The sequence below is a fragment of the Triturus cristatus genome, chromosome 6 (assembly GCF_964204655.1).
Source record: "Triturus cristatus chromosome 6, aTriCri1.1, whole genome shotgun sequence".
Classification (NCBI taxonomy): Eukaryota; Metazoa; Chordata; class Amphibia; order Caudata; family Salamandridae; genus Triturus; species Triturus cristatus.
In genome coordinates, this window is record NC_140589.1 from 1737445354 (window position 1) to 1737465833 (window position 20480).

At 48.8% G+C, this 20480-nt stretch overlaps 1 protein-coding gene across 1 annotated transcript in view; it reads right to left on the bottom strand.

Moving 5' to 3' along the window:
- The window catches only part of TLR5 (toll like receptor 5), a 165898-nt gene extending 146211 nt beyond the window's left edge, over positions 1-19687 (bottom strand). The window contains exon 1 of the mRNA XM_085612980.1: positions 19277-19687. Within this exon, the coding sequence (XP_085469106.1) occupies positions 19277-19326 (50 nt within the window). The 5' untranslated portion in view covers positions 19327-19687. The remainder of the gene's footprint in view (positions 1-19276) is intronic.
- Positions 19688-20480: the final 793 nt, after the last annotated feature.

Sequence of the window (20480 nt, forward strand, 5' to 3'; positions counted from 1 at the left end):
CTATATTCACAAACTGCATATGCAGTTAGTACAGCAGAAAACCAGTCAGCGCTTTAATTGTAAAATAATAGGTGCGGATGCTCCAAGCGCTACTCAGACACCCACAGCTGGCGCTATAAAATGTCAGAGTGCGAATAGCACGGGAGCACAGTGCCGAATCCACCTCAGGCCTCTTTAATTCACTGCCAGTCACTCCCTCCCACGTTATTTCACTCTTAAAGGTGTCTGCTTTCTCCCTTGGTGACGAGTTTTCTGTGTTTCTTTTCCTCCGTCTTTTTGTTTTGTTTGTTTTTTCCTCTGTTGGAAAATGTTTGATATGGCGAAATTAGTACCGGTCCCCAAACATAAGTGCTGGTGCCCCCTACTGGCAACCACCGGCTCAAATTAAGCAGTGACTCCAGTAGCATTATTAACAAAATGCAATTCACAAACCCTACGGGTGGAGATCTATAGACATATAGTTTGCACCTGACCCAGCTGCATCATGTGGCTTTTGGACACTGGTCTGCACACATACATCTAGAAACACAAGATAAATTCTACTGGTTAAACAAAATTGCCATCTGAAACTAGAGGTGGCCGAGCCACGTCCTGGCTCAAGCAGGATGCCTGACTCTGGATCAGCTGAAAGTACTCTTGGAACCTCAATCAAAAAACAAATCAAGCCTTCAAGAAGCCTCGCTGTTCAAGGCTCCCCCACTGTCTACAGCGTCTGCAGCAGAAGTGCTGCCCAGTGCTGTGCTGTGATCTTTTCACAGATGGCAACATGCTGAAGACCAGTGGGGTGCTGTGAAAGCGCTCAGTGTGCTAACCATTTTTACGCTCGAGCCTGCAAGAGATGTCCTACCTCCATGCTTGTGAGACTCCATTGTTTGCAAAAAGGGCGTGCGGCCTGCCCATTCCTTACCATGTGTTGGCTTCAGTGTCCCTCTTCTTAAAAGCCTCTTAATTGGCCAGTGATGGCCGAACGTCACTTCTGAGTCTTTCTGTGGAGCAGGGACCAAGCACAGATTGATTCAAGTTAATCAGCACCTATCTGCTTCTCCCGACTTGATTGGGTACTATTTCTTCCCCGCCCCCTATTGTTGTGAAAGTTTTCAAGTGCAGGAGGGGGTGACCCCCTCTCCACCCATTTTCAGCAGCATCAAACATTAACCTAACCATGGTCTTGATGTGCACTTTTTTATTCGAAAGCAAAGCATCTGCTGAACTTCCATGCAATTTTCTCTGTGAACCTTAGTTGAAATTGCAGCTGCTTCCATTTTCATACACAAAGTTTGGTATAACTTTGATTATTTGTGCTTATGTCACTGTTGCAATGATACCACTGCAGGCACTCATTCACCTTTCTAGGTCTAGCCTGGCGTTAGCAGCACGCATGCGCTGTCTCGCCATGCGAGGGCCTTTTGGAATCAATACGGATTCCGATGTGTACGTGGACGGACAGAAGATGTGCACGCGTAGACTGGAGGCTTCACTGGCGGCGTGACACTCTAGGCACTTTTTGGGAGAAAGCTCGATGTAAAGGCGCCACTCAACAAACTCTGTTCCTGGCTCTCTCTCTCCGGACGATGGGAGTTTTCGATTGGTTTGTACCTGGTGATTTAATTTTGTAACAATGCAGTGAGTCTGGGGTCAATCTGAAAAGAGTGTGCCGCATGGTGAGGTTGCACGGATCATTGAATTGACTTGTAAGGGTGGGCGGGACACTGGTTTTGTTGCGGATCGCTGATTAATTACGGAATGGCACTGACTGCACCTTTTCTCTCTGGTGGTACTGTGTGTGTCCGACTACAGACCCTTGGCTCCCCATTACGTCACTGCAGTTATGTCCAAAACTATGACAGCATAATTAGAGACTTTTATCGGTTGGCCGATGTCTGCAGTACTCGGGCAGGTGCTCGTGCCATGAATAGGTGTGGCAGAGGTTGGCTTTTAGCTCTCCCCATGACAAGAGATCCAGTGCCATCTAATTTGTATTTATTTTTTGCAGCTTTGTATAGCACGAACTGGACTAGAAGGGTTTGAAGCGCTTTACATGAGCACAAACTACATTGCACATCACATTAGCACCAGTTACATTACCCACAAGGTCGTATTCATTTATTTTTACTTGTTAGGCACGGCGAGTTTGTGATTTGCCCAGAATCACAGGATGTTGAGCCAAGGCCGAGACTCAAACCTTGTTCCACAGCAGCTCTGGTCTTAACGCCACATATACCTTGTTTCCAATGGCATTGCTTCAGTTGTCAGGGTGAAAATCCTTTGCCACGGGTATGTTGGAGTTGACAGGAGCTATCCATTAGCTGTGCCAATCTTTGACTGTGAGTGGCAGCTAGAGGGCTGTTTAAACAGGTTGTTTAAAGGGGCCATCTGGTTTAAAGATACAAATGGGCATCTTTACCGAGCCCAGCACCTCATACAATCTCCAGCTGTAGGCAATTCTAGAACGCTTGTTTGACGGTGTCTGCTTGGCTTTTGAGCCCCATAGTGACATTATTCACGTGATGGCCCCTTTAAGACGCCATACGTTGGGCGTGTTATGTTGTCCTGTTAAGAATTAACAGTGGGAGCATCAAGAACTAACAGCATGTTGATATGTCATGTAGATTGTCAGCGGGGCACCGTAGCGGGCTAACATACAACAGTGGGTTAACTGGCCAACGTCACGTTTGTAAACTTGGCCTGTTGTTTTCTGTACTGATACCTAAAACCATGAATGATCCTTCGTGTCTGCTTCGCCTTGTGTCTGTTGTGAGTGCTGACCTTTATCCCTGCAGCACTGATTAGTATTTGTAGATCTTCGAGCTTGCATAGAATAAAACCAGCAAGCAAGCAGCGGGCTGTGCACATTGAGGGGCTAGCGGGGATGATTGAAAACGATTGTTAAAAGAGCCACGTTTTTCCAGGTTGCTTTGTGTGTTCAGACTCTTTTTAGGTCTCGCCTGGCGTGGGAGCGCATGCCCTCCTCGCCTGCAAGAGCTATAGTCATGAGTCAGTTTCAAGAAAGGGACTCGAAGCCCCGCCCCTCATTTTCATTGGGTAGCGTCAGCGTTTATGTTAAAAGGCTGGCTTCCCATTGAAAAGGAGGGCTTTCGGTTGCCTCCCATTGGCTTTTTGTTCCGGCCCACCTGGACTGGCTCGTCTGCATTACGGCTGTCGTGATGAAGTTTCTTATCAGAAGCTTCGTCACGCTGCCTTGTACGTGCCAGTCCGGCTCTCTGATTGGGTCGGACAAAAAGGAGACATGGCACCACGTGGTTTATTTATTTTTGCATCTCACTTTCACTTTAAAGTGAAAGCACGATGCAAAAATAAATAGCGGATGCCTGTGTGTTTATTTTTGCATCTCGCTTTCACTTTAAAGTGAAAGCGCGATGCAAAAATAAACGGCGAGCGCTTGTTTCCTTTCCAATTCACTTTTGGAGGCTGCTTTTATTTTGGTTCCCGGGCTCACTTTCTGCCCCAATACTACCCTGGTAGCATGTGATCCATTCCCTCATAGCCCAGGTAGGATGGGTGACCCACACTGTGCGGAAAAGGAGACACTGGCATTGGAAATACGCCAGGCTGATGCCCATCTCAGACAAAGGGTATATTAGGAGCAACTCTGCAACTCATATGAAATAGAAGTTGGCACACACGCATAGAGTATCACACACAGGCGCATCCCGGGGCATATCCGGACTGGCGGTAATGTTTTACTGAGGTGCTGCAATATTGTGTTTTTTAATGGTTGACTGGGCTGGTCTTCCAGTTCTGAACTGTATTCAATGCACGAAAGACCATTCAGCAATGTGAACTGGGGTGCGTCACGCTCTTAAACCTGCTTCAATTGCAATGAGCCTGCAACGCGCTAATACCCCATACATTATTGTACGTGCCAACATATAGAAGACAAGAAGGAGAAAGCGCTGTGTGGCCCTTTGGGTTGCATTCAGCGTGGATTTCTTTTGAACACAAGTATCAAGAAGTTGGGCACGAGTATAATTTTGCGAAAAAGTGGTTGCCTCCTTAATTTGAGTTATGTGTAATTTTGAGCTTTTATAGCACCTGTCACCAGCATGTAGTCGGTCTCCAAGGGAGGAAACGGCGCTGCAAAAAGACGTTTTTAAAGATATGAAATACATTGATTTTTCTCGTGTCGAGTGGAATTGCTTTTGTTTGCTTTGCTTCAACAAACAACTGACGGGGTTTACTTAAAGGTGCACTAAACGCAGGGCCAAGAGATGTTTTAACTGCTCTGTGGAAGCAGAGAGCACTCGTGTTTGCTTTGCCCTGTCATAAACAGGGATGGCCTTCAGGTGAAGAGGCGGAGGGGCTGGGGGGGGGGGGGGTTATGGAATGCTAGGGCAGATTTACACCTGTCCTGCAGCCTTAACTGACAGCCCTAAAGGGCTACAGAGCCAGACACTGGTGCCAGACAGTCTGGGAGCCATCAGGTTAACTTTTCAGCCACAGAGGAGGGAAACAAGATTTCGAAAATTGATCCACAACACACTTCAAGCCTCATCTCCGGCTCAGCAGTCTGTGCCGTCTAACATGCCCCCGCCCGTCCTCCCCGGCTCCACTTGAGACAAATGTCAGGGTTTCAGCGACTGAGGGCTTTAGTGCGTCCTGTCGCTGGTCTGTGTGTGCAGTGAGTGGTGACGGAGCGCTGTGCCGAAGGCCGGCAGAGCAAATAGCACGGGTTCGGGGCGCCTAGATGTGATGCGTCTATGTGGGAGGCGTGCCCCAAGAGAAGGAGGAGGTCTTTAGTTCCGGCAGACTTCGGGACCGCCTGAGGAGGAGCGCGATGCGGGGGGCGGGGCTAGATTGACAGACACTGTCCAGATGTCTCAGGAATTTGCGCCCATCTCGTGTACTTTGAAGCCCTGTCTGCAGGGCGGGATCTTAGAATTTCCGTCGTATGAAGACCTGTTGTCACCTATCGGTGTCCCCCCTCCCCTGGTGCAGGCTGTCTTCGCAAGTGCCTCTTCGGAGGCTTTGAGTTGCAAGAACTCGACCCATTATCAGCCGCTCCCTGAACTCTCATCTTATTACCTCACATGCCCTCTGTTAAATCGTTTGCTGAACTGGTGATGACAGCGTGTAAGTAGGCGGGCAGCATACGCTCCGGGATCGGGGAGAAAGAAAACACACACCTACACTTCGATTGCGCTTAGGTGCACTGACCCGGATCATCCGGTCCGGCCCCCATTTATTTATGTCACCTCTTCCGGGTCACAGCCTAGACCACCCTCTCTGTGAGCAGGGGGGTGTTCCCCTTGAACATAACATTCCTCATTTATCATGGCAAAACAAAAACAACACAACACCGGTTGGAAAAACACTCCAGTACAGAAAAAGAGAGAGAGAGAGGGAGAGAGAGAGAGAGAGAGAGAAAAAGAGAGAGAGAGAGAGAGAGAGAGAGAGAGAGAGAGAGAGAGAGAGGAAAAAGAAAACACTGCATTTCTTTTCCTTAGTCCATCACAAAACCTTTCAGTCGAGACGACACCGCTGGATTGGCTCGAAGATGATATCTGTGTCCACCTTGACCTTCGCTCCCATCTCTACTGCCTTCAGCTCCAACTGCCCCTGGCGAATGTTCCACAGCTGCCCCGGGCATTGGGGGGGCTGGCCCAGGTGAGACACTCTCCTCGTCGAAAGCGTCACCCGTCGGTTCGCCATCCTCAGACTCTGGCACCACCTCACTTGGTTGTACCGGACACTGGTACTTTTTGAACTGGGAGATGTTCCTGGTGACTGTCTCGTGACTGCCAGGGGCAGTTGGAGGGGCTGGCCCAGGTGAGACACTCTCCTCGTCGAAAGCGTCACCCGTCGGTTCGCCATCCTCAGACTCTGGCACCACCTCACTTGGTTGTACCGGACACTGGTACTTTTTGAACTGGGAGATGTTCCTGGTGACTGTCTCGTGACCCCTCTGGGCAGTGACCATCGTGCCCTTGACTGTCTGGATCACCCAGGGCTCAGGTTCAAACGGAAGGGAGAACTTCCCTCGTGGATGTCGATTCTTCACCAGCACCAGGTCACCGGCCACCAACGCTCTGCTCCTGGCATGGCGCCTCTGGGACATTCGGTCATTCTTGGCCCGCCTCTGTCGGAGGCGTTCGGATACTTGACGATGTGCAGGCGAGGATGGTGTCAACTGAGGAAACACATCATTCAGCACCCGTTGATTACACAAAGACCCAGGGCTGGCCATGGTGGTCGAGTGAGGTGTGAGTCTGTATTCTTTCACGAAATTGTACAGGGCACACTCCATGTTCTGTTCTCGAGACATTGCTATCCGGAGTACTTTGTTTAGGGTGCGCATGAAACGCTCGGCCTCACCATTAGCCTGTGGCCACCGGGGTGTGATCTTCACATGTCGGACACCTCTTGATCGGAGGTATTCAGAGAACTCGTGGCTGGCGAATGGCGGACCATTGTCTGTGCGTAGCTCCTTGATTAGCCCATGGCTGGCCATGATTTTCTCGAACCAGTATGGTGTTGCTCGCAGTAATGGAGTCCAGTATCTCAACCTCGGGGTATTTTGAAAAATCATCAATGACGACAAGCATGTGTCGGCCATCCGGTAGGCTCCCAAAGTCGGTACTCACCCGGTGCCACGGGTGAGGAGGTATGTCTTCCGTCAGGATTGGGGCCGGCGGATCAGCGGGGCCCACCGCTTGGCAGAGCGCACAGGACCGGACAGTCCTCTCCACCACACTGTCCAGATCAGGGAACCACACCTTGCTCCTCAGACGTGATTTTGTCTTGACCACCCCTTGGTGCGCGATGTGAGCTAAGTCCACCACTCGCTGCTGTAGTGACCTGGGGATAACCAGACGCGTACCTCTCATCAGACATCCCTCGGGGGACACGGCCAATTCGGACCGGACGTTGTGAAGAGCTTTTAACGCCAATTGTGCATCATCTGTGCGGTGTGTCAGGTTCTCCAGCAGGGAATGCCACCTTCCTGATCCAATCGCCGATATCACCATCTCCCAGCAGTCATCCCGTTTGGTCGCCTCCAGGATGTCCTCGAGCCTGATGGGCAGAGGCCGAGAGCGTTCCACCACCAGCCTGATGTACTCCTCCGTCTCCTGCGCTTCAGACTCCTCTTCTCGGGTAACTGGCCGGGCATGTCTGGATAGGAAGTCCGCCGGGTTTTGTGTCCCCGGGCGGTAGACTACTTTGAATTGATATTCTTGCAGCTGCAGGATCCACTTTTCAATTCTTGGAGGTGGTTTCGACGACACGCCCATGAAGAGAGGAATCAGCGGTTTGTGGTCAGTGTGAACCGTGAATGGCTGTCCATATAGATAGAGGTGGAAGTGACGACACCCCCAATGTATTGCAATCGCCTCTTTTTCGATGTGTGAGTATCTTTGCTCTGTTTCCGTCAGAGCCCGGCTCGCGTAGGCTACCGGGGCCCACTCACCGTCCAGTTGCTTCTGGGACAATACGGCACCCAAACCAATGGGACTGGCATCCACCGACAGTTCGGACTCCCGGGTGGGGTCAAAGTACGCTAAGGTGGTTTCGGCGGACAAGGCGTGTTTGGTGTCCTGAAAAGCCTTCTCTTGAATGGGACCCCATTCCCATGTGGCGGCGTTCTTCGTGAGGTCCCGTAGGGGCGCCGTTAGGTTCGTGAGGTTCCGGATGAATCGACCACAGTAGGTGACCATGCCCAGGAAGCTTCTCACTCCGGTGACTGTGGTCGGGGCAGGTGCCGTCTGGATGTCACGAACTTTCGCGGGGTCGGGCGACACTCCTTGTTGTGAGAAGTGATATCCAAAAAACGCTATTTCTTTTTTTAGGAATTCGCACTTTTCGCGATGCAACGTAAGGCCACTGTCCTGGAGCCTCCGGAACACGCATCGTAGACGGTTCATGTGTTCCTCCAGAGTCGGTACATGTACTAGAATGTCATCACTGACGTTTATGACCCCACTGAGGCCAGCCAATACACCTCTGATGGTATCCTGAAACACTTCCGCCGCGCTGGACACCCCAAAGCTGAGGCGCTTGTAGCGGCGCAGGCCCACATGGGTGGAGAAAGTGGTTATGGCCCTTGACTCGGGATCCAGCAGGAGTTGATGGTAGCCCGCCCGAAGGTCCATCTTCGAGAACCAGTGTGATCCGCTGACCTCCGCAACAATGTCGTCGACCGTGGGTGTCAGATGGCGTTCCCGCTTGATGGCATGATTCGGCAAACGCATGTCCACGCATATTCTGACTTCACCTGGTTGTTTCGGTTTTCGGGCTATCACAATGGGGGAGACCCATGGTGTCGGTCCTTCCACTCTCTCAATGATGTCAGCGGCCTCCAATTTTCTTAGATCCTCCTCGACCTTCGGCCGCAGATGAAACGCTACTCTCCGATGCTTGAGAGAAACTGGTTGTACTGATTGGTCTATGTGCAGCCGTACCAGGTGGTCCTTTAAGCATCCGATTCCGTCAAACAGGTCTCGAAATTCTTCCACCAGTGACTCAACATCCTCCAGGTGCACAGCGAATGCAAACACCACCAGTTGCAGATGTTCCGCCGTACGACAGCCCAGCAGCATTCCCGCACCCTCCTTGGTGACGTACACTTTTGTGCGAACGGAGTTAGCCTCATGGGCGATGTCGGTGGTGAAGACGCCTAACACAGTGAGTGGTGTGCCGGAGCCATAAGCAAACACCTGTATGGACGTTGGCTTCAGGACGGGCTGTATCGGGAAGGATCTCAGCATGGACTGGGCCATTATGTTTATGGACGCACCTGTGTCAATCAGCACCGGCGTCAGATGTCCTGCAATCTTGACGTTACACTTTGGGGCCCTCCGTCTCGGACATCCATCAGGTTGCAGGGCGTGAATTACATGGACCGTGCCTTCGTCCTCATCGTCGTCCATATCATCTTCCTCAGCCTCCTGTTGAGGGGCATCCACCGCATTGATCTGCCGACTTTGTTGCCGCTGACGTCCCGCCGAGCGGCACACTTTGGCTAGATGGTTCAGACGACGACACGCCGAACACCTTTTCCCTTGCGCAGGGCATGGACCTTGGTGTGGGTACGGTCCTCCACACATGTAGCAGGAACGAGACGAGGGTGGTGGTTTGCTGTGTTCCGATTTCTTTGTAGACGCTTTCTTCGAGGTAGTCGCCACCACCGCGTTCACTGGCTCTGTCTTCACTTGACGTTGAAGGGCCGTCTCCATATGTGCGGCGCGCACTTTGGACAACTCCTTAGACCGGCCCATGGTGAGAATGTCGGCCATGGAGATTCCGGGCATTTCGAGGACCCTTTCTCTCAACTTAACGGACGAACAGCCTTGGATGAACTGCGCCCGCAGCTCGTCATCTGTGTCCGGTAGGGTACAGGTGCTTGCCAGTTCCTTCAAACGAGCATAGAAGGTGTCAACTGATTCCTCCGGTTGTTGCCTAGCTTGTCGTAGGAGAAAACGTTCGTAATCTGGATTTGCTAGGGGTTCAAAATGCGCGGTCAGAGCTGCCTTGAGCGTAGCATAGGTGTGGGGAGGGCCGGCTTCCACCACGGATTTGGCCAGTCGGTGAATGGCAGAACCACCCAGATGCAATAGCATGGGCTGATGTCTTTCGGGCTTTAGGCCGACTGCGGCAAAATAGTTCTCCAGGCGCTCCAGCCACTCTTTCCACTTAGCCACCTGGGCGGACGGCGGGCCGTCCACTACGAACGCTTCAATCGGGGGCACCGTCGTCATCTTCACGCCGACTGGGCGGGAGGTCCGATTCAGCAGGCGCAGGCGGACCTGGACGCGACAGAGGATGTGCTCCGGGGGTGGATGCAGTCGAGAGAGCCAAAACCCCGCACCTCCGGCGCAGGCAGTGGTGAAATTGCGGCCTACAGGCACTCAGCAGCCAGGCCTCAGGGTCCGGGCGTCCAGCGTAGGAGGGCGCGCCCCACGTGGCAATCGGAGGTGTCAGGATAGACCCCCTGGGCGAGACTCAGCAGTCATGAACACCCCGCCTTCTCCCAGCAGCCCATTCGTCACACCGATGCCTCCACCACGGTCAGCAGGCCACTGCACAGGGCACACACACAGGAACTAACCGGGAAGAGCAGGCTGTAGGTGGCGTCCTTCTGTGCAGCACCTCCGGGACTCAGTCATCTGCGAGGAAGCAGCCAGGCAGCAGGCCGGCCGACGAGAGCGCTCCCACACGCGCTTTATGCACGATGCCAGGCACGTGCGCGTGCCCCGTCACTGTGACGATGTCAGCCCCGATGCGGGCCCTGGATGAAGACAGCACCGGGAGCCGGGAGAATGCAGAGAGGCGGCAGGTGCAGGCCGCGTAGACGCACGCACGTGCGAGGAGCAGCGCTCCGTGTGGCAGCCGCCACCAGAGCGGGTCAGGCAGCGCTCCGGCGCTCGAGAACACAACGGCCTCCGGGTGAGCAGGCAGCGAGGATTCAGCCGTCGTGGGTCGAGAGTCATGAAAGACCCCCTCGTCGCCAGTTGTTAAATCGTTTGCTGAACTGGTGATGACAGCGTGTAAGTAGGCGGGCAGCATACGCTCCGGGATCGGGGAGAAAGAAAACACACACCTACACTTCGATTGCGCTTAGGTGCACTGACCCGGATCATCCGGTCCGGCCCCCATTTATTTATGTCACCTCTTCCGGGTCACAGCCTAGACCACCCTCTCTGTGAGCAGGGGGGTGTTCCCCTTGAACATAACACCCTCAACCATGTTCTCACACTCAGCCCTCAATCCATCTTTGCACACTCTTAAACAGCTGTCAAACCCTCAGCCATTAACCCCCACTCTTAAGCAGCTCACTAACCTTAGCCATTACCGATGCACTCACACTTTGGTAACCCTGCGTTTTGCGTTTTTATGTGATTGCCTCACAATGCTTCAACTATACCCTCCTTGTAAATTGCTCATTGGTCAATGACCTTTCATTCTGACATCTTGCCCCTGAAACCAACATTAACTCTTGTCTTTACAAAAACACGGGCCATGCTCGCACACTGACTTACACCATGTCCTCACTACCAGACTTAACATCAGACTCAATTCAATTCAAATTCTTTATTCAGCTGAATAGAATAGGTCATAAGAGTACATGATATCAAAAAACGAATAAACAATATGACAATAGTAAGAATCCAAATTTACGTTCATTTAATAAAAAACATTTAAAAGTATGATTACGTCAGTGCATTTTATGTCTCCGAGTTCATTGTATGACCAAGTAAAAAAAAAAAAAAGCAAGCACAGACACAAAGAGAAACATGGACACAGATACACAATTATCAGGCAAGATAAGAGGAAAAAAACATCAAATAGAGTCCGCCATGTGCTCCTAGCTAATGCTAAAAGAACAAAACAAAGACACCTCGATCTAATACAATGTGACAAAAGGGGGATTCAATGCAAGCAAGTTATCCATCCATAGTTTTTTTGGCCCAAATGACTGCTTTCAGGAAAGCACACAGGGAAAAAGAAATTTCGTATGAGCTTAAAAACTGCAAGTGGTGCACGGCTACTCTACACTGTCGAAAACCTAGTTTGCATGGCAAAGGCTGTATAAGGTGCTTGCGTGCTAGACTGTACACTTTGCAAAAGAACATAAAGTGCAAAAGTGATGGTGCAGATTGATAATCACAAGGGCAGATCAAATATGTGTTATCTGAGAAATCAGGGAGATTTCTAAACAAGCATTGAAAATGCAATAGGTCTCGCCTTTGATTAAGTTAAAGCCATTTGCTTTGCTAATGGTATTGTATAGCAAAGCAGATGGCTTTAACTCAATCAAAGGCAAGACCTATTGCATTTTTAATGCCTGTTGTAGGGAAGGAGTGAATGCAAAAGACGATTATGCGGTATGGCCTTGTTCCGGTCGTGGCTGCATCGCTTGGGAATGTGTTCCCTTTTTTGCCTTCTTGGGTTCAAGTCAGGTGATGTCATCGCTTTGGACTTGCAGTATATCTGTGAGATATAATAAACACATTACGATGGTGAGGTTTTACCACAGGTACCGTAGCTTGTTGGTTGCTAATGTCCCGGATGTTAGGTGGACCTAAAGGTGATGCTGGCTAGTTGTGGGTACTCGGTGTTAGTAGCGTAACATTAGCCCCGACATAGCGGGGGGTGGAGGTGTTGGGGGGTGCTGAGCTCCTATGTGTCCCTGGCTTGAGAGCTCCTGACTGGGTCGGGGAGGGGGCAGGGGCGGGGGAAGGGGGCTCCATGTACTTTGCAGGGGGCCCTTTCAGGTTTTGTTATGCCCCAGTCCAGTGTAGGCCTGTTGGGGTGGGAGTGCTGTGGTAGCTCTTCTGAAGTCTGTTGATGCACGCATGGTGCTTTTCACTGCACCCCGAGAAGAGTAACTGATACAGGCGGTGAGACTGTTACCGCCATCCAGATGGGAAAAAAACACTGTGCGGATGAGGTGTTCTTTGTCCAGTTAGGGAAGGTATTGGAAGTTACTTACATTACAACTATTGACGCATTCAGCTGACCTATCGTCATGCTTTGTTATTTCAAGCATAACCTGTACCAAATCTGCTTTCTTCATAGCTATCCAATAACTGATAAATGCCAATAGAAATTGCTGAATTTAATTTACTTTGAGCTGATCTCTTTATAACTTTAGTCACAATGGTACAACTCATCTATTTTAATTGTCGAGCTCTGATTTGAAAGGATTTTCATCGATTTAACTGCCATTTACCCTGAGCTATACAGAAATAGCATTTACCTGCTTTTCAACTGTCTCTCAGTACACTATCGAAGGCACTTCTTAACTCAAATACTCGCCCGGCACCCCAGATCCCCTCAGCCCAGCTGAAATCAGAACAAGCATTGGCATAGCCAATAGGTCTCGCCTTTGGGACCTTATAAAGTGTTTAGCCATGCGACAGTTGATGTTGCTGCACCAAGGATATTGTGCTGGATAACTAAACACTTATAAGGTCCCAAAGGCGAGACCTATTGGCTATGCCAGTGCTTGTTTAACTTTGATTTTCACATTCCTTTTCTCTGTAATGTCCTCATTTGCAGTTTCCTATGAATAACCAGTAGAAAACCCACTTTGCAATTGCAATGCGCACTATTTTTGTTGTTGCATATGCTGAGGCTGGTTTGTTCTTTATTTTATTCTTTTTTCATAGACACAAGCAAAATAAAATCACAAACAAATGAAGTTAAAAAGTTTATTTTCATTGACTATATTAATGTAACTCTTTACCAAATATAATTTTATTAATAGTTGTATGTCTTTCATACAACACTATTAAGAGCGGGGTATATCAATGTCTGTGGGTATTGAACTGCCTAATAGACCGTTTATGATTATGAAATTAGAATGAGCAGAGAGGAACTAAACCTCATCATTACATCATTACATGTGTCGGTGTCTGCACTGGTGCCTCAGTATGTGCAAGAGATGTGTGGACACCGTGTATGCATAGGAATTAGCAGCAATGTTTTATTTCTGTTTACATATGTATACAGACTGTCCTCCTTTGTTTGAAAGAAAATCATTTTGTCAGCTCTTGCTTATCTCCGTGTCCCTGCAGGTGCTGTCTGGTTTCCCAGGAGAAATATATGGCTGCATTTGTTTGACAGCCAGTGCTTAATTTGAGCCGAGGTTACTGGTGCTCGGCACAGGCACGTAAGTGGTTTCCAGTGCTCGACACGATACTTAATTGTCATCACCACACTTATGACCCTCTGCCACATGGTGACGCTGCTCATCTAAGTTAGAGATGAGCAGAACAACGATTGTTTATGAATACAATATACATTAAATAATACTAATACCTGCCTCCCCAGCCATTCCTTTAGCTTTAGGGACCTGGAATAATCTGAACTGTCGCATATACATGCGAGAGAGAGAGGGTTAGAAGTTGTTTTGGTACCGTCATTGGCAGCAATGACGGGGCAAAGGGTGGTGCAAGCCGCAGTATTATTTGACAAATTAAGCACTGGACAGGCCACAACTCCAGTGTGACTAAAACGTCTGCAAACTCAGCATGTGAGGCCACTTTTTTGCTGATATCCGCACTGATCTTCCGGGGCCTTTCCATACTCACATTATTAGGTGTTGGAATACCTCAGTAGGATAATGCGCCTGCTGCAGCGCCTCCACTCCAGTCGGTAGGCCGCGGGTTACATTAAATGAGTGCATCTGCTATTAGCATTGAATATGAAAGGACAGTTATTTTTATATGTGGCCTCCTCTTTATAATGGCTATGGTCCAATCACCAATACTTCCGGTTTCAGCTTATGGAGTCTGCTTACTTCCCTCTAGCCATTCAGACACCGCTTAAAGTAATTTGCTTAGTATATAAAAGTGTACACACAATCCACTCACCACTCACCACTACACAGTTGAGGTTTGTATTACAATCACCGCTTCTCCATCTCTAAATCTCAGAATTTTGGCAATCACCTGATTCTATCTTTACATAATTGCATAAACAGGAGTACACACACAAGTCATATTACACCACCCCACTCAGAGCCTTAGTCGCGATTTTAAATTCACCGCCTGTAAAATTAAACTGTGTGCCCCGTGGTAAAGCGTGTTTGTTTACTACACAGAAAATACAGCGACCAAGTAAAATGGAACCTGGTACTGCGAGTGAACATTTTGCAATGACTTTTGCAAAAAATTGCAGAAAAAGACATTTTACACCAACTGGCCACTGCAAAAATTGCATTTTTCACCATCTGGTAGGTGTTAATGCCAGTCTAATTTTTGGTGGAAAAGGCATCTGCATCAGTGATATAAAGAATACTAATGCAAAATTGCAGTAGTGTGGTTATAGAAATAGTCCTGAGTTGGCTGCCAGCAGCACTTCACTTACACAACCGAACAAAGGGGCTGATTACGATGGCGGAAGGACCGTCACAGCTAGCCATGGGGTGACGGTTCTTCCGCCATTGGACCGCGATTTTTCCCCCGCCAAATTGGGATGGCGGGGGAATCTGACCGTAGCGGTCGCAAAGACCATCCGCCACGGAACCGCCACAGGCAATCGATCCGATTGCCTGGTGGACAGTCCACATTATGTAAAATGGTGGTAGTGCCTAGCAGGCACTGTCTGCCAAATTACAATGCGGGCTTCAGCCAGCCTTTCCGTTGTGGGTAAACCGCCATTGAAAGGCTGGCAGAGATTAGTTTTGGGGGCCCACTGCAGGCCCCCCTAGTGTTGGGGGGAAGTGTGGATGCACTGGGGGGTACCCATGGTACCCCCCTACATTTCACTGCACCAAGTGGTAGGCACCGTGTGGTGCCTGCCACGTAGTGCAGTGAAATGCACAACATGCACTTTTAACATCGCGGCGGGTGCTGCTGTCAGCAGCACCCGCCGCAATGTTAAAATGCAAGATGCAACCGCCATGGTGGCGCTCACATCCTAATTTGGTGTGTGGAACCGCCGCATGTATTGCGGGCGGTCCTGGTCACCACCACGATGTCGGATGGACTCCAGTCTGTCCGCCATCGTAATCGGCCCCAAAGAGTGGCATTTATTTCTACTTATTTTTAGGGTGGGGGGATATATATAGCAGAAACTTGACCCAAAGGTATCAGGGCGCTTTACATGATCAACAGTTGCGTTACAGACGGAAACATTCATTTTGTTTATGCACAGGGAGATTAAGTGATTTGAATAAAAATTCTCTGTACCACAGAGGAACTATCCAGTAAGGATTTTACATGGCCCCTGCCTTTCGAAAATGATAGCACATTATGTCAGCAGGCAGTAAAATGTGTTGCAAGCACTGGCAAAACCAACCGGTCTTGACCATGCAATATCTATTGGCTTTGTCACTTTTTTTTTTAGATATGCTCTAATGCAGCTACTGATGCTCAGCTTGGCTGAAAGTTAAAAAAAAAATCCTAGCTCTTTTCTTTTTACTTTCATCCATGCTGCACAGGAGTAACGCTGCTGTACACGATTTTATAAAATGACAAACCCAAAGATCTCTACTATTTGGATTTGTCATGTTGTTTTAGACATATTGTTCAGCAAAATGACTTCTATGCAGTATGGATAAAAATAAGCGCTATGATGCAGTCAGTGGTGGCCATGTCATAGCGCTTTTTTAGGTTTCGCCAGCACAGCACTTGCACTGTGCTTGTGAAATCTCCTGTATTTAATATATCTTAAAATGCGGCTTTTATCAGTTCGCATTGCCGAATTACTGTATTCATTCGCTTTTGTGTGGAACCTTCTTTTATTAACTTACCTGGCTCCACGCATTTACGATACTTCTACAAAAGCTGTTTACACTGTCGGATTGATTTTTTCATCTTAATCTATTTGGTTATTATGATCCAATTCTAAATGTTGTAATAAACATTGTGCGTTAAAAATAAAGTTATTTATACAAGAGTTATGCTATATTTTACTACTAAACAGGCAGTCACAATTGCAGTTACCTTGCAGTTGAAAAGGGCTTGATTTAAATGGTGCAGCAGGTGCAGTAGCACTGGGGCCAACACCAAATATAGCTATATTTAACGACTAAATAAGTAGTCACAAGTGCAGTTCTCTTGCAGGGTCATGATTTCAATGGTGCAGCAGGTGCAGAAACATCGGGGCCCAAAGCTCTAGCAACCCCTCGAAACACCAAATATTGCAATTTTTTTATTACTAAACAGCCAGTCACAAGTGCAGTTAACTTGCAGGCAGGAGGGACATGATTTGAATGGTGCAGCAGGTGCAGTAGCACCAGGCCAAAAGTTGTCAGAACATATCCAAACACATAATATTGCTATTTTTGACTACTAAGCAGGCAGTCACAATTGCAGTTACCTTGCAGTTAAAAGGGACTTGATTTGAATGGTGCAGCAGGTGCAGTGCAACCGGGGCAAAAAGGTTTTCATAACTCTACTAAACACCAAATAGTGCTATGTTTTACTACTAAACAGGCAGTCACAAGTACAGTTACCTTACAGGCAATAGGATCATGATTTGACTGGTGCAGCAGGTGGCACTGCACCAAAAAGTTGTCAGAACTCCTCTAAACACCTGATATTGCTATATTTTACTATTAAACAGGCAGTCACAATTGCAGTTACCTTGCAGTTGAAAGGGGCTTGATTTAAATGGTGCAACAGGTGCAGTCGTACTGGGGCAAATACCAAATATTGCTATATTTAACTACTAAATAAGCAGTCACAAGTGCAGTTATCTTGCAAGCACTAGGAACATGATTTGAATGATGCAGCAGGTGCAGTGGCACCGGGCCCAAACGTTGTCAAAACTCCACAAAACACATAATATTGCTATTACATCAATTAGTTTTATTTGTTGCCTCTTTCATTTCATTTTTCAAAATGTTGCTATCACTTACCCCTACTATACCACTAATAACGGCACAATATTTTGCCTTTTTGTACATAAACAAGTCATAACACTTCAACAGACTTTCTGTAACTTATATTGTACAACTACTCAGCAACCTACGACTTACAACAAAAAACTGCTGATTATTAATCACACGCTCCTCTATAACAAGGCTTAAAAATCATTGACAAAGCCAATTGATCTCACATAGGCGAGACCTACTGGCTTTGCCAATGCTTGTTTCAATTTGCTGTGACATTGCAGATTGTTCCCCTCAAGCACCTCACAGAGCTGCAGAGGGTGTTGACCACCTAAAGCTGTCGTCCCCACCCGCAGTGCTAATACCCAATGCATAGAGCCTACTCCTTAGGGGATGCGCTCCGCTTGAGACTATCTGCAGCTGAGCGCAGCACTTCCCAGGCACTGGTGTGAACATATGTATTGTCTTGTAATTGCATTTATATAGCACTTACTACCCCTGACGAGGCGTCGGACATGTGACTTTCTTGCAGTGCCCAAGCATTTTTTTTTTAAATAGATGTAATTGCCTTGAAATCGGTCTCTTTGTTAAGTTGGGGGAAGCTGGTAATATCTTTCAAATAGCTTACCCAGACTTTCCTTAACTTTGCATTATTTTCCAGCAAGGCTTTAAGTGTCAAACTTGTTTAATGTGTAATACATGTATGCACTGATTTAGTGCCTCAGGGAATTAAAAATAAAGCATTAAGCTTTGATGTAAAACGGGAGAAAGAAAGAGACAACCATAGAGTTGCTGAACTGCACAATGTAAAACTAGGAAACCTTGCATCAGTCCCGGCTGCCACTTTACCCCTTTGTGTGATCCTAGGCAGTTACTGTTTTCAGAGTGCCTCCTTTTCCATCATCACATAAGAGCAGTTTGAAATACACCAGCTCACGGTGTAAACACGTATAAGGGAGGGGCGTGTCTCTTGGTTCACAAACAGCATCCTCCTCACGGCAGAGGGGGCATACCTGTTTCTACTTACGTGTTTGGAACCTGTCACTTCTAATAACTTGCGCTCGGTGCAATGAAGTAATTAATATACTAATATGACATGCCTCACGTTAAAAAGAATTGCACACTAATAACAGGAGCCGAGATGCAGCGGACTATATGGTGTGGCTGCACAGACCTCGTGTAATTCGTGAACAGGAAATTTCACCAACCTAACTGCAAAGTTGATATTATTTTTTCAGTTTTATACAGTGCAAACTCGACCCGAAGGTATCAGAGCGCTTTAAATGAGCACCAGTTGCATTACAGAAGGACACATTCAATTAGAAAAAAAAATTAGGCAAGCGGAGATTTAGTGGTTTGCACAGAATCACAGGATGCTTGAACCTCCAGCCAGGCTTGAACCTCCAGCCAGACTCGAACCTGGTTCCCCGCTCCAGCTGTTAAGCCACATCCACTGTAATGATGGGTAGCCCCTGTAAATTTGGTGAACCGCTAATGGTGTCAAGCGAGAGATGAAGTAACACCCCCGTGTCGTCCACCAGGCTTGGCGTGTGGGGGTGGGCCGTGTTGTGGCGGAGGTGGCCGGTGTTGTGGCGGAGGTGGGTGGTGACGTGGTGGAATGCCCGGTGCAGCAGCGACCATGCTGCGAGCGCGCAGTCCAAGAACCGCAGGTCGCCGTTCGCTGACCACCTCTAGGCGGGGAACATGCCCGGAGCGTAGCCGGTGTGCCATTGACCCTCATGCAACGATGGAACTGGGCCCCCTGGCTGATGTTTGAATTCTAAATGACAGCAACACCCGGAGTTCAGTGGGCACCTCAAGCCTGTGGGCCCCGGTGCCACTGCACCTGATGCACCAGTGGCAGATACGCCTCTGGAAACACCTGGATATCCGCCGGCTCGTTGAACCTCTGCTATGGACCCCGTGCAGCGCGACCACACAAGCTGCAGTGACAGTGGACGCAGCGCTGACACTCACCTGGGGTTTGCACGGCTGCCAGCCCCGCGCACGCCTCCTGTCCCAGACATGTCTGCAGCACAGGCAGGCTGTGGGGGCAGATCCCGCCCCTGCCTGCTCCTCACGAGGCTCCTGTCTCTGCGGGTGATGGGGTTCGCAGGGGTGCACCCTGCACGAGCTCGCACCTCTCTCCTCGGCTTCTCGTCTTGCTTTGGGAATCAGCTCATTGATGTTTGTCGGGAACCCTCAACTCCTCCTTCCTCCCCACTGGACTCTCCTGACGCCCCAGGAGCGTCCCCGCAGTAGACGTGGGGAACGCGCGCACGCTTTAGGCTTTCCTTAAGTTTGGCAACTCTGGCGCGCACCGGGCAGCGTTGCTCAACCAGTGCCCGCCGTCCGGTTCCTGCCGCTGTCCTCACCACCTCCAGTGCCCAGACCCCCTCCTCACTGTTGTGCAATCGGACCAGGGATGTGATGTCAGCGGGAGAGGCACTCGCTGTGCTCGGCTAAAAAAACTAACATTGCACGTGAGCAGGGCCGCCGGGGCAAGGAAAAGAAACACCGCTCTGAGCCCTCCAGGCTGCAAATCCAAGCCCGGCTGCAACCAGCGCTCTAACGCGATAACGCCTCGTGAGTCAGAGAAAATAAACAGCGCGTCCTCCTCGTTTTCTGAACACCCACCGGAACGTGACATTTCTCTGTTACAATCAGTTCTTTCATTCACACTAAAGTTACTGTACATTAAAAAGTGTCTTTTAACGCGTGATTCCAGTTTTTTTTCCTCAGTTTTATATAGCGCGAATTTAGCCCTAGGGAATTACAGCACTTTACAAGGAACATATTACATTAAACGTTTTGGTTTTCTTAAGTCATAGGGAGATTAGGTGAGCTGTTTAACTCTAGAATCACAGGTTGTTGAGCCCAGACTGGGACCCGAGCCTAGCTCTCCACTTCTTAACTCTGCTTGTCTAGGCACTAGGCTACATCTCCGATCTGATTGGGCAACCAATCTTATTTTACCACAATCTGGGTTATATAAAGGCCACACAATTTGCGGTGGGTATAGTAGCCGCTACCAACGTTCCCTGAAAGTCGGGCACATTTTGACTTTCGGATATTTTGATAACTAGGCCCAATTTAACAGAAACCACTTATTACTAGTCTATTAACTTTTACACTCTAATCTTGGGTTCTGGAGTAGCAGGCTACTCACAGCAAAACTCTT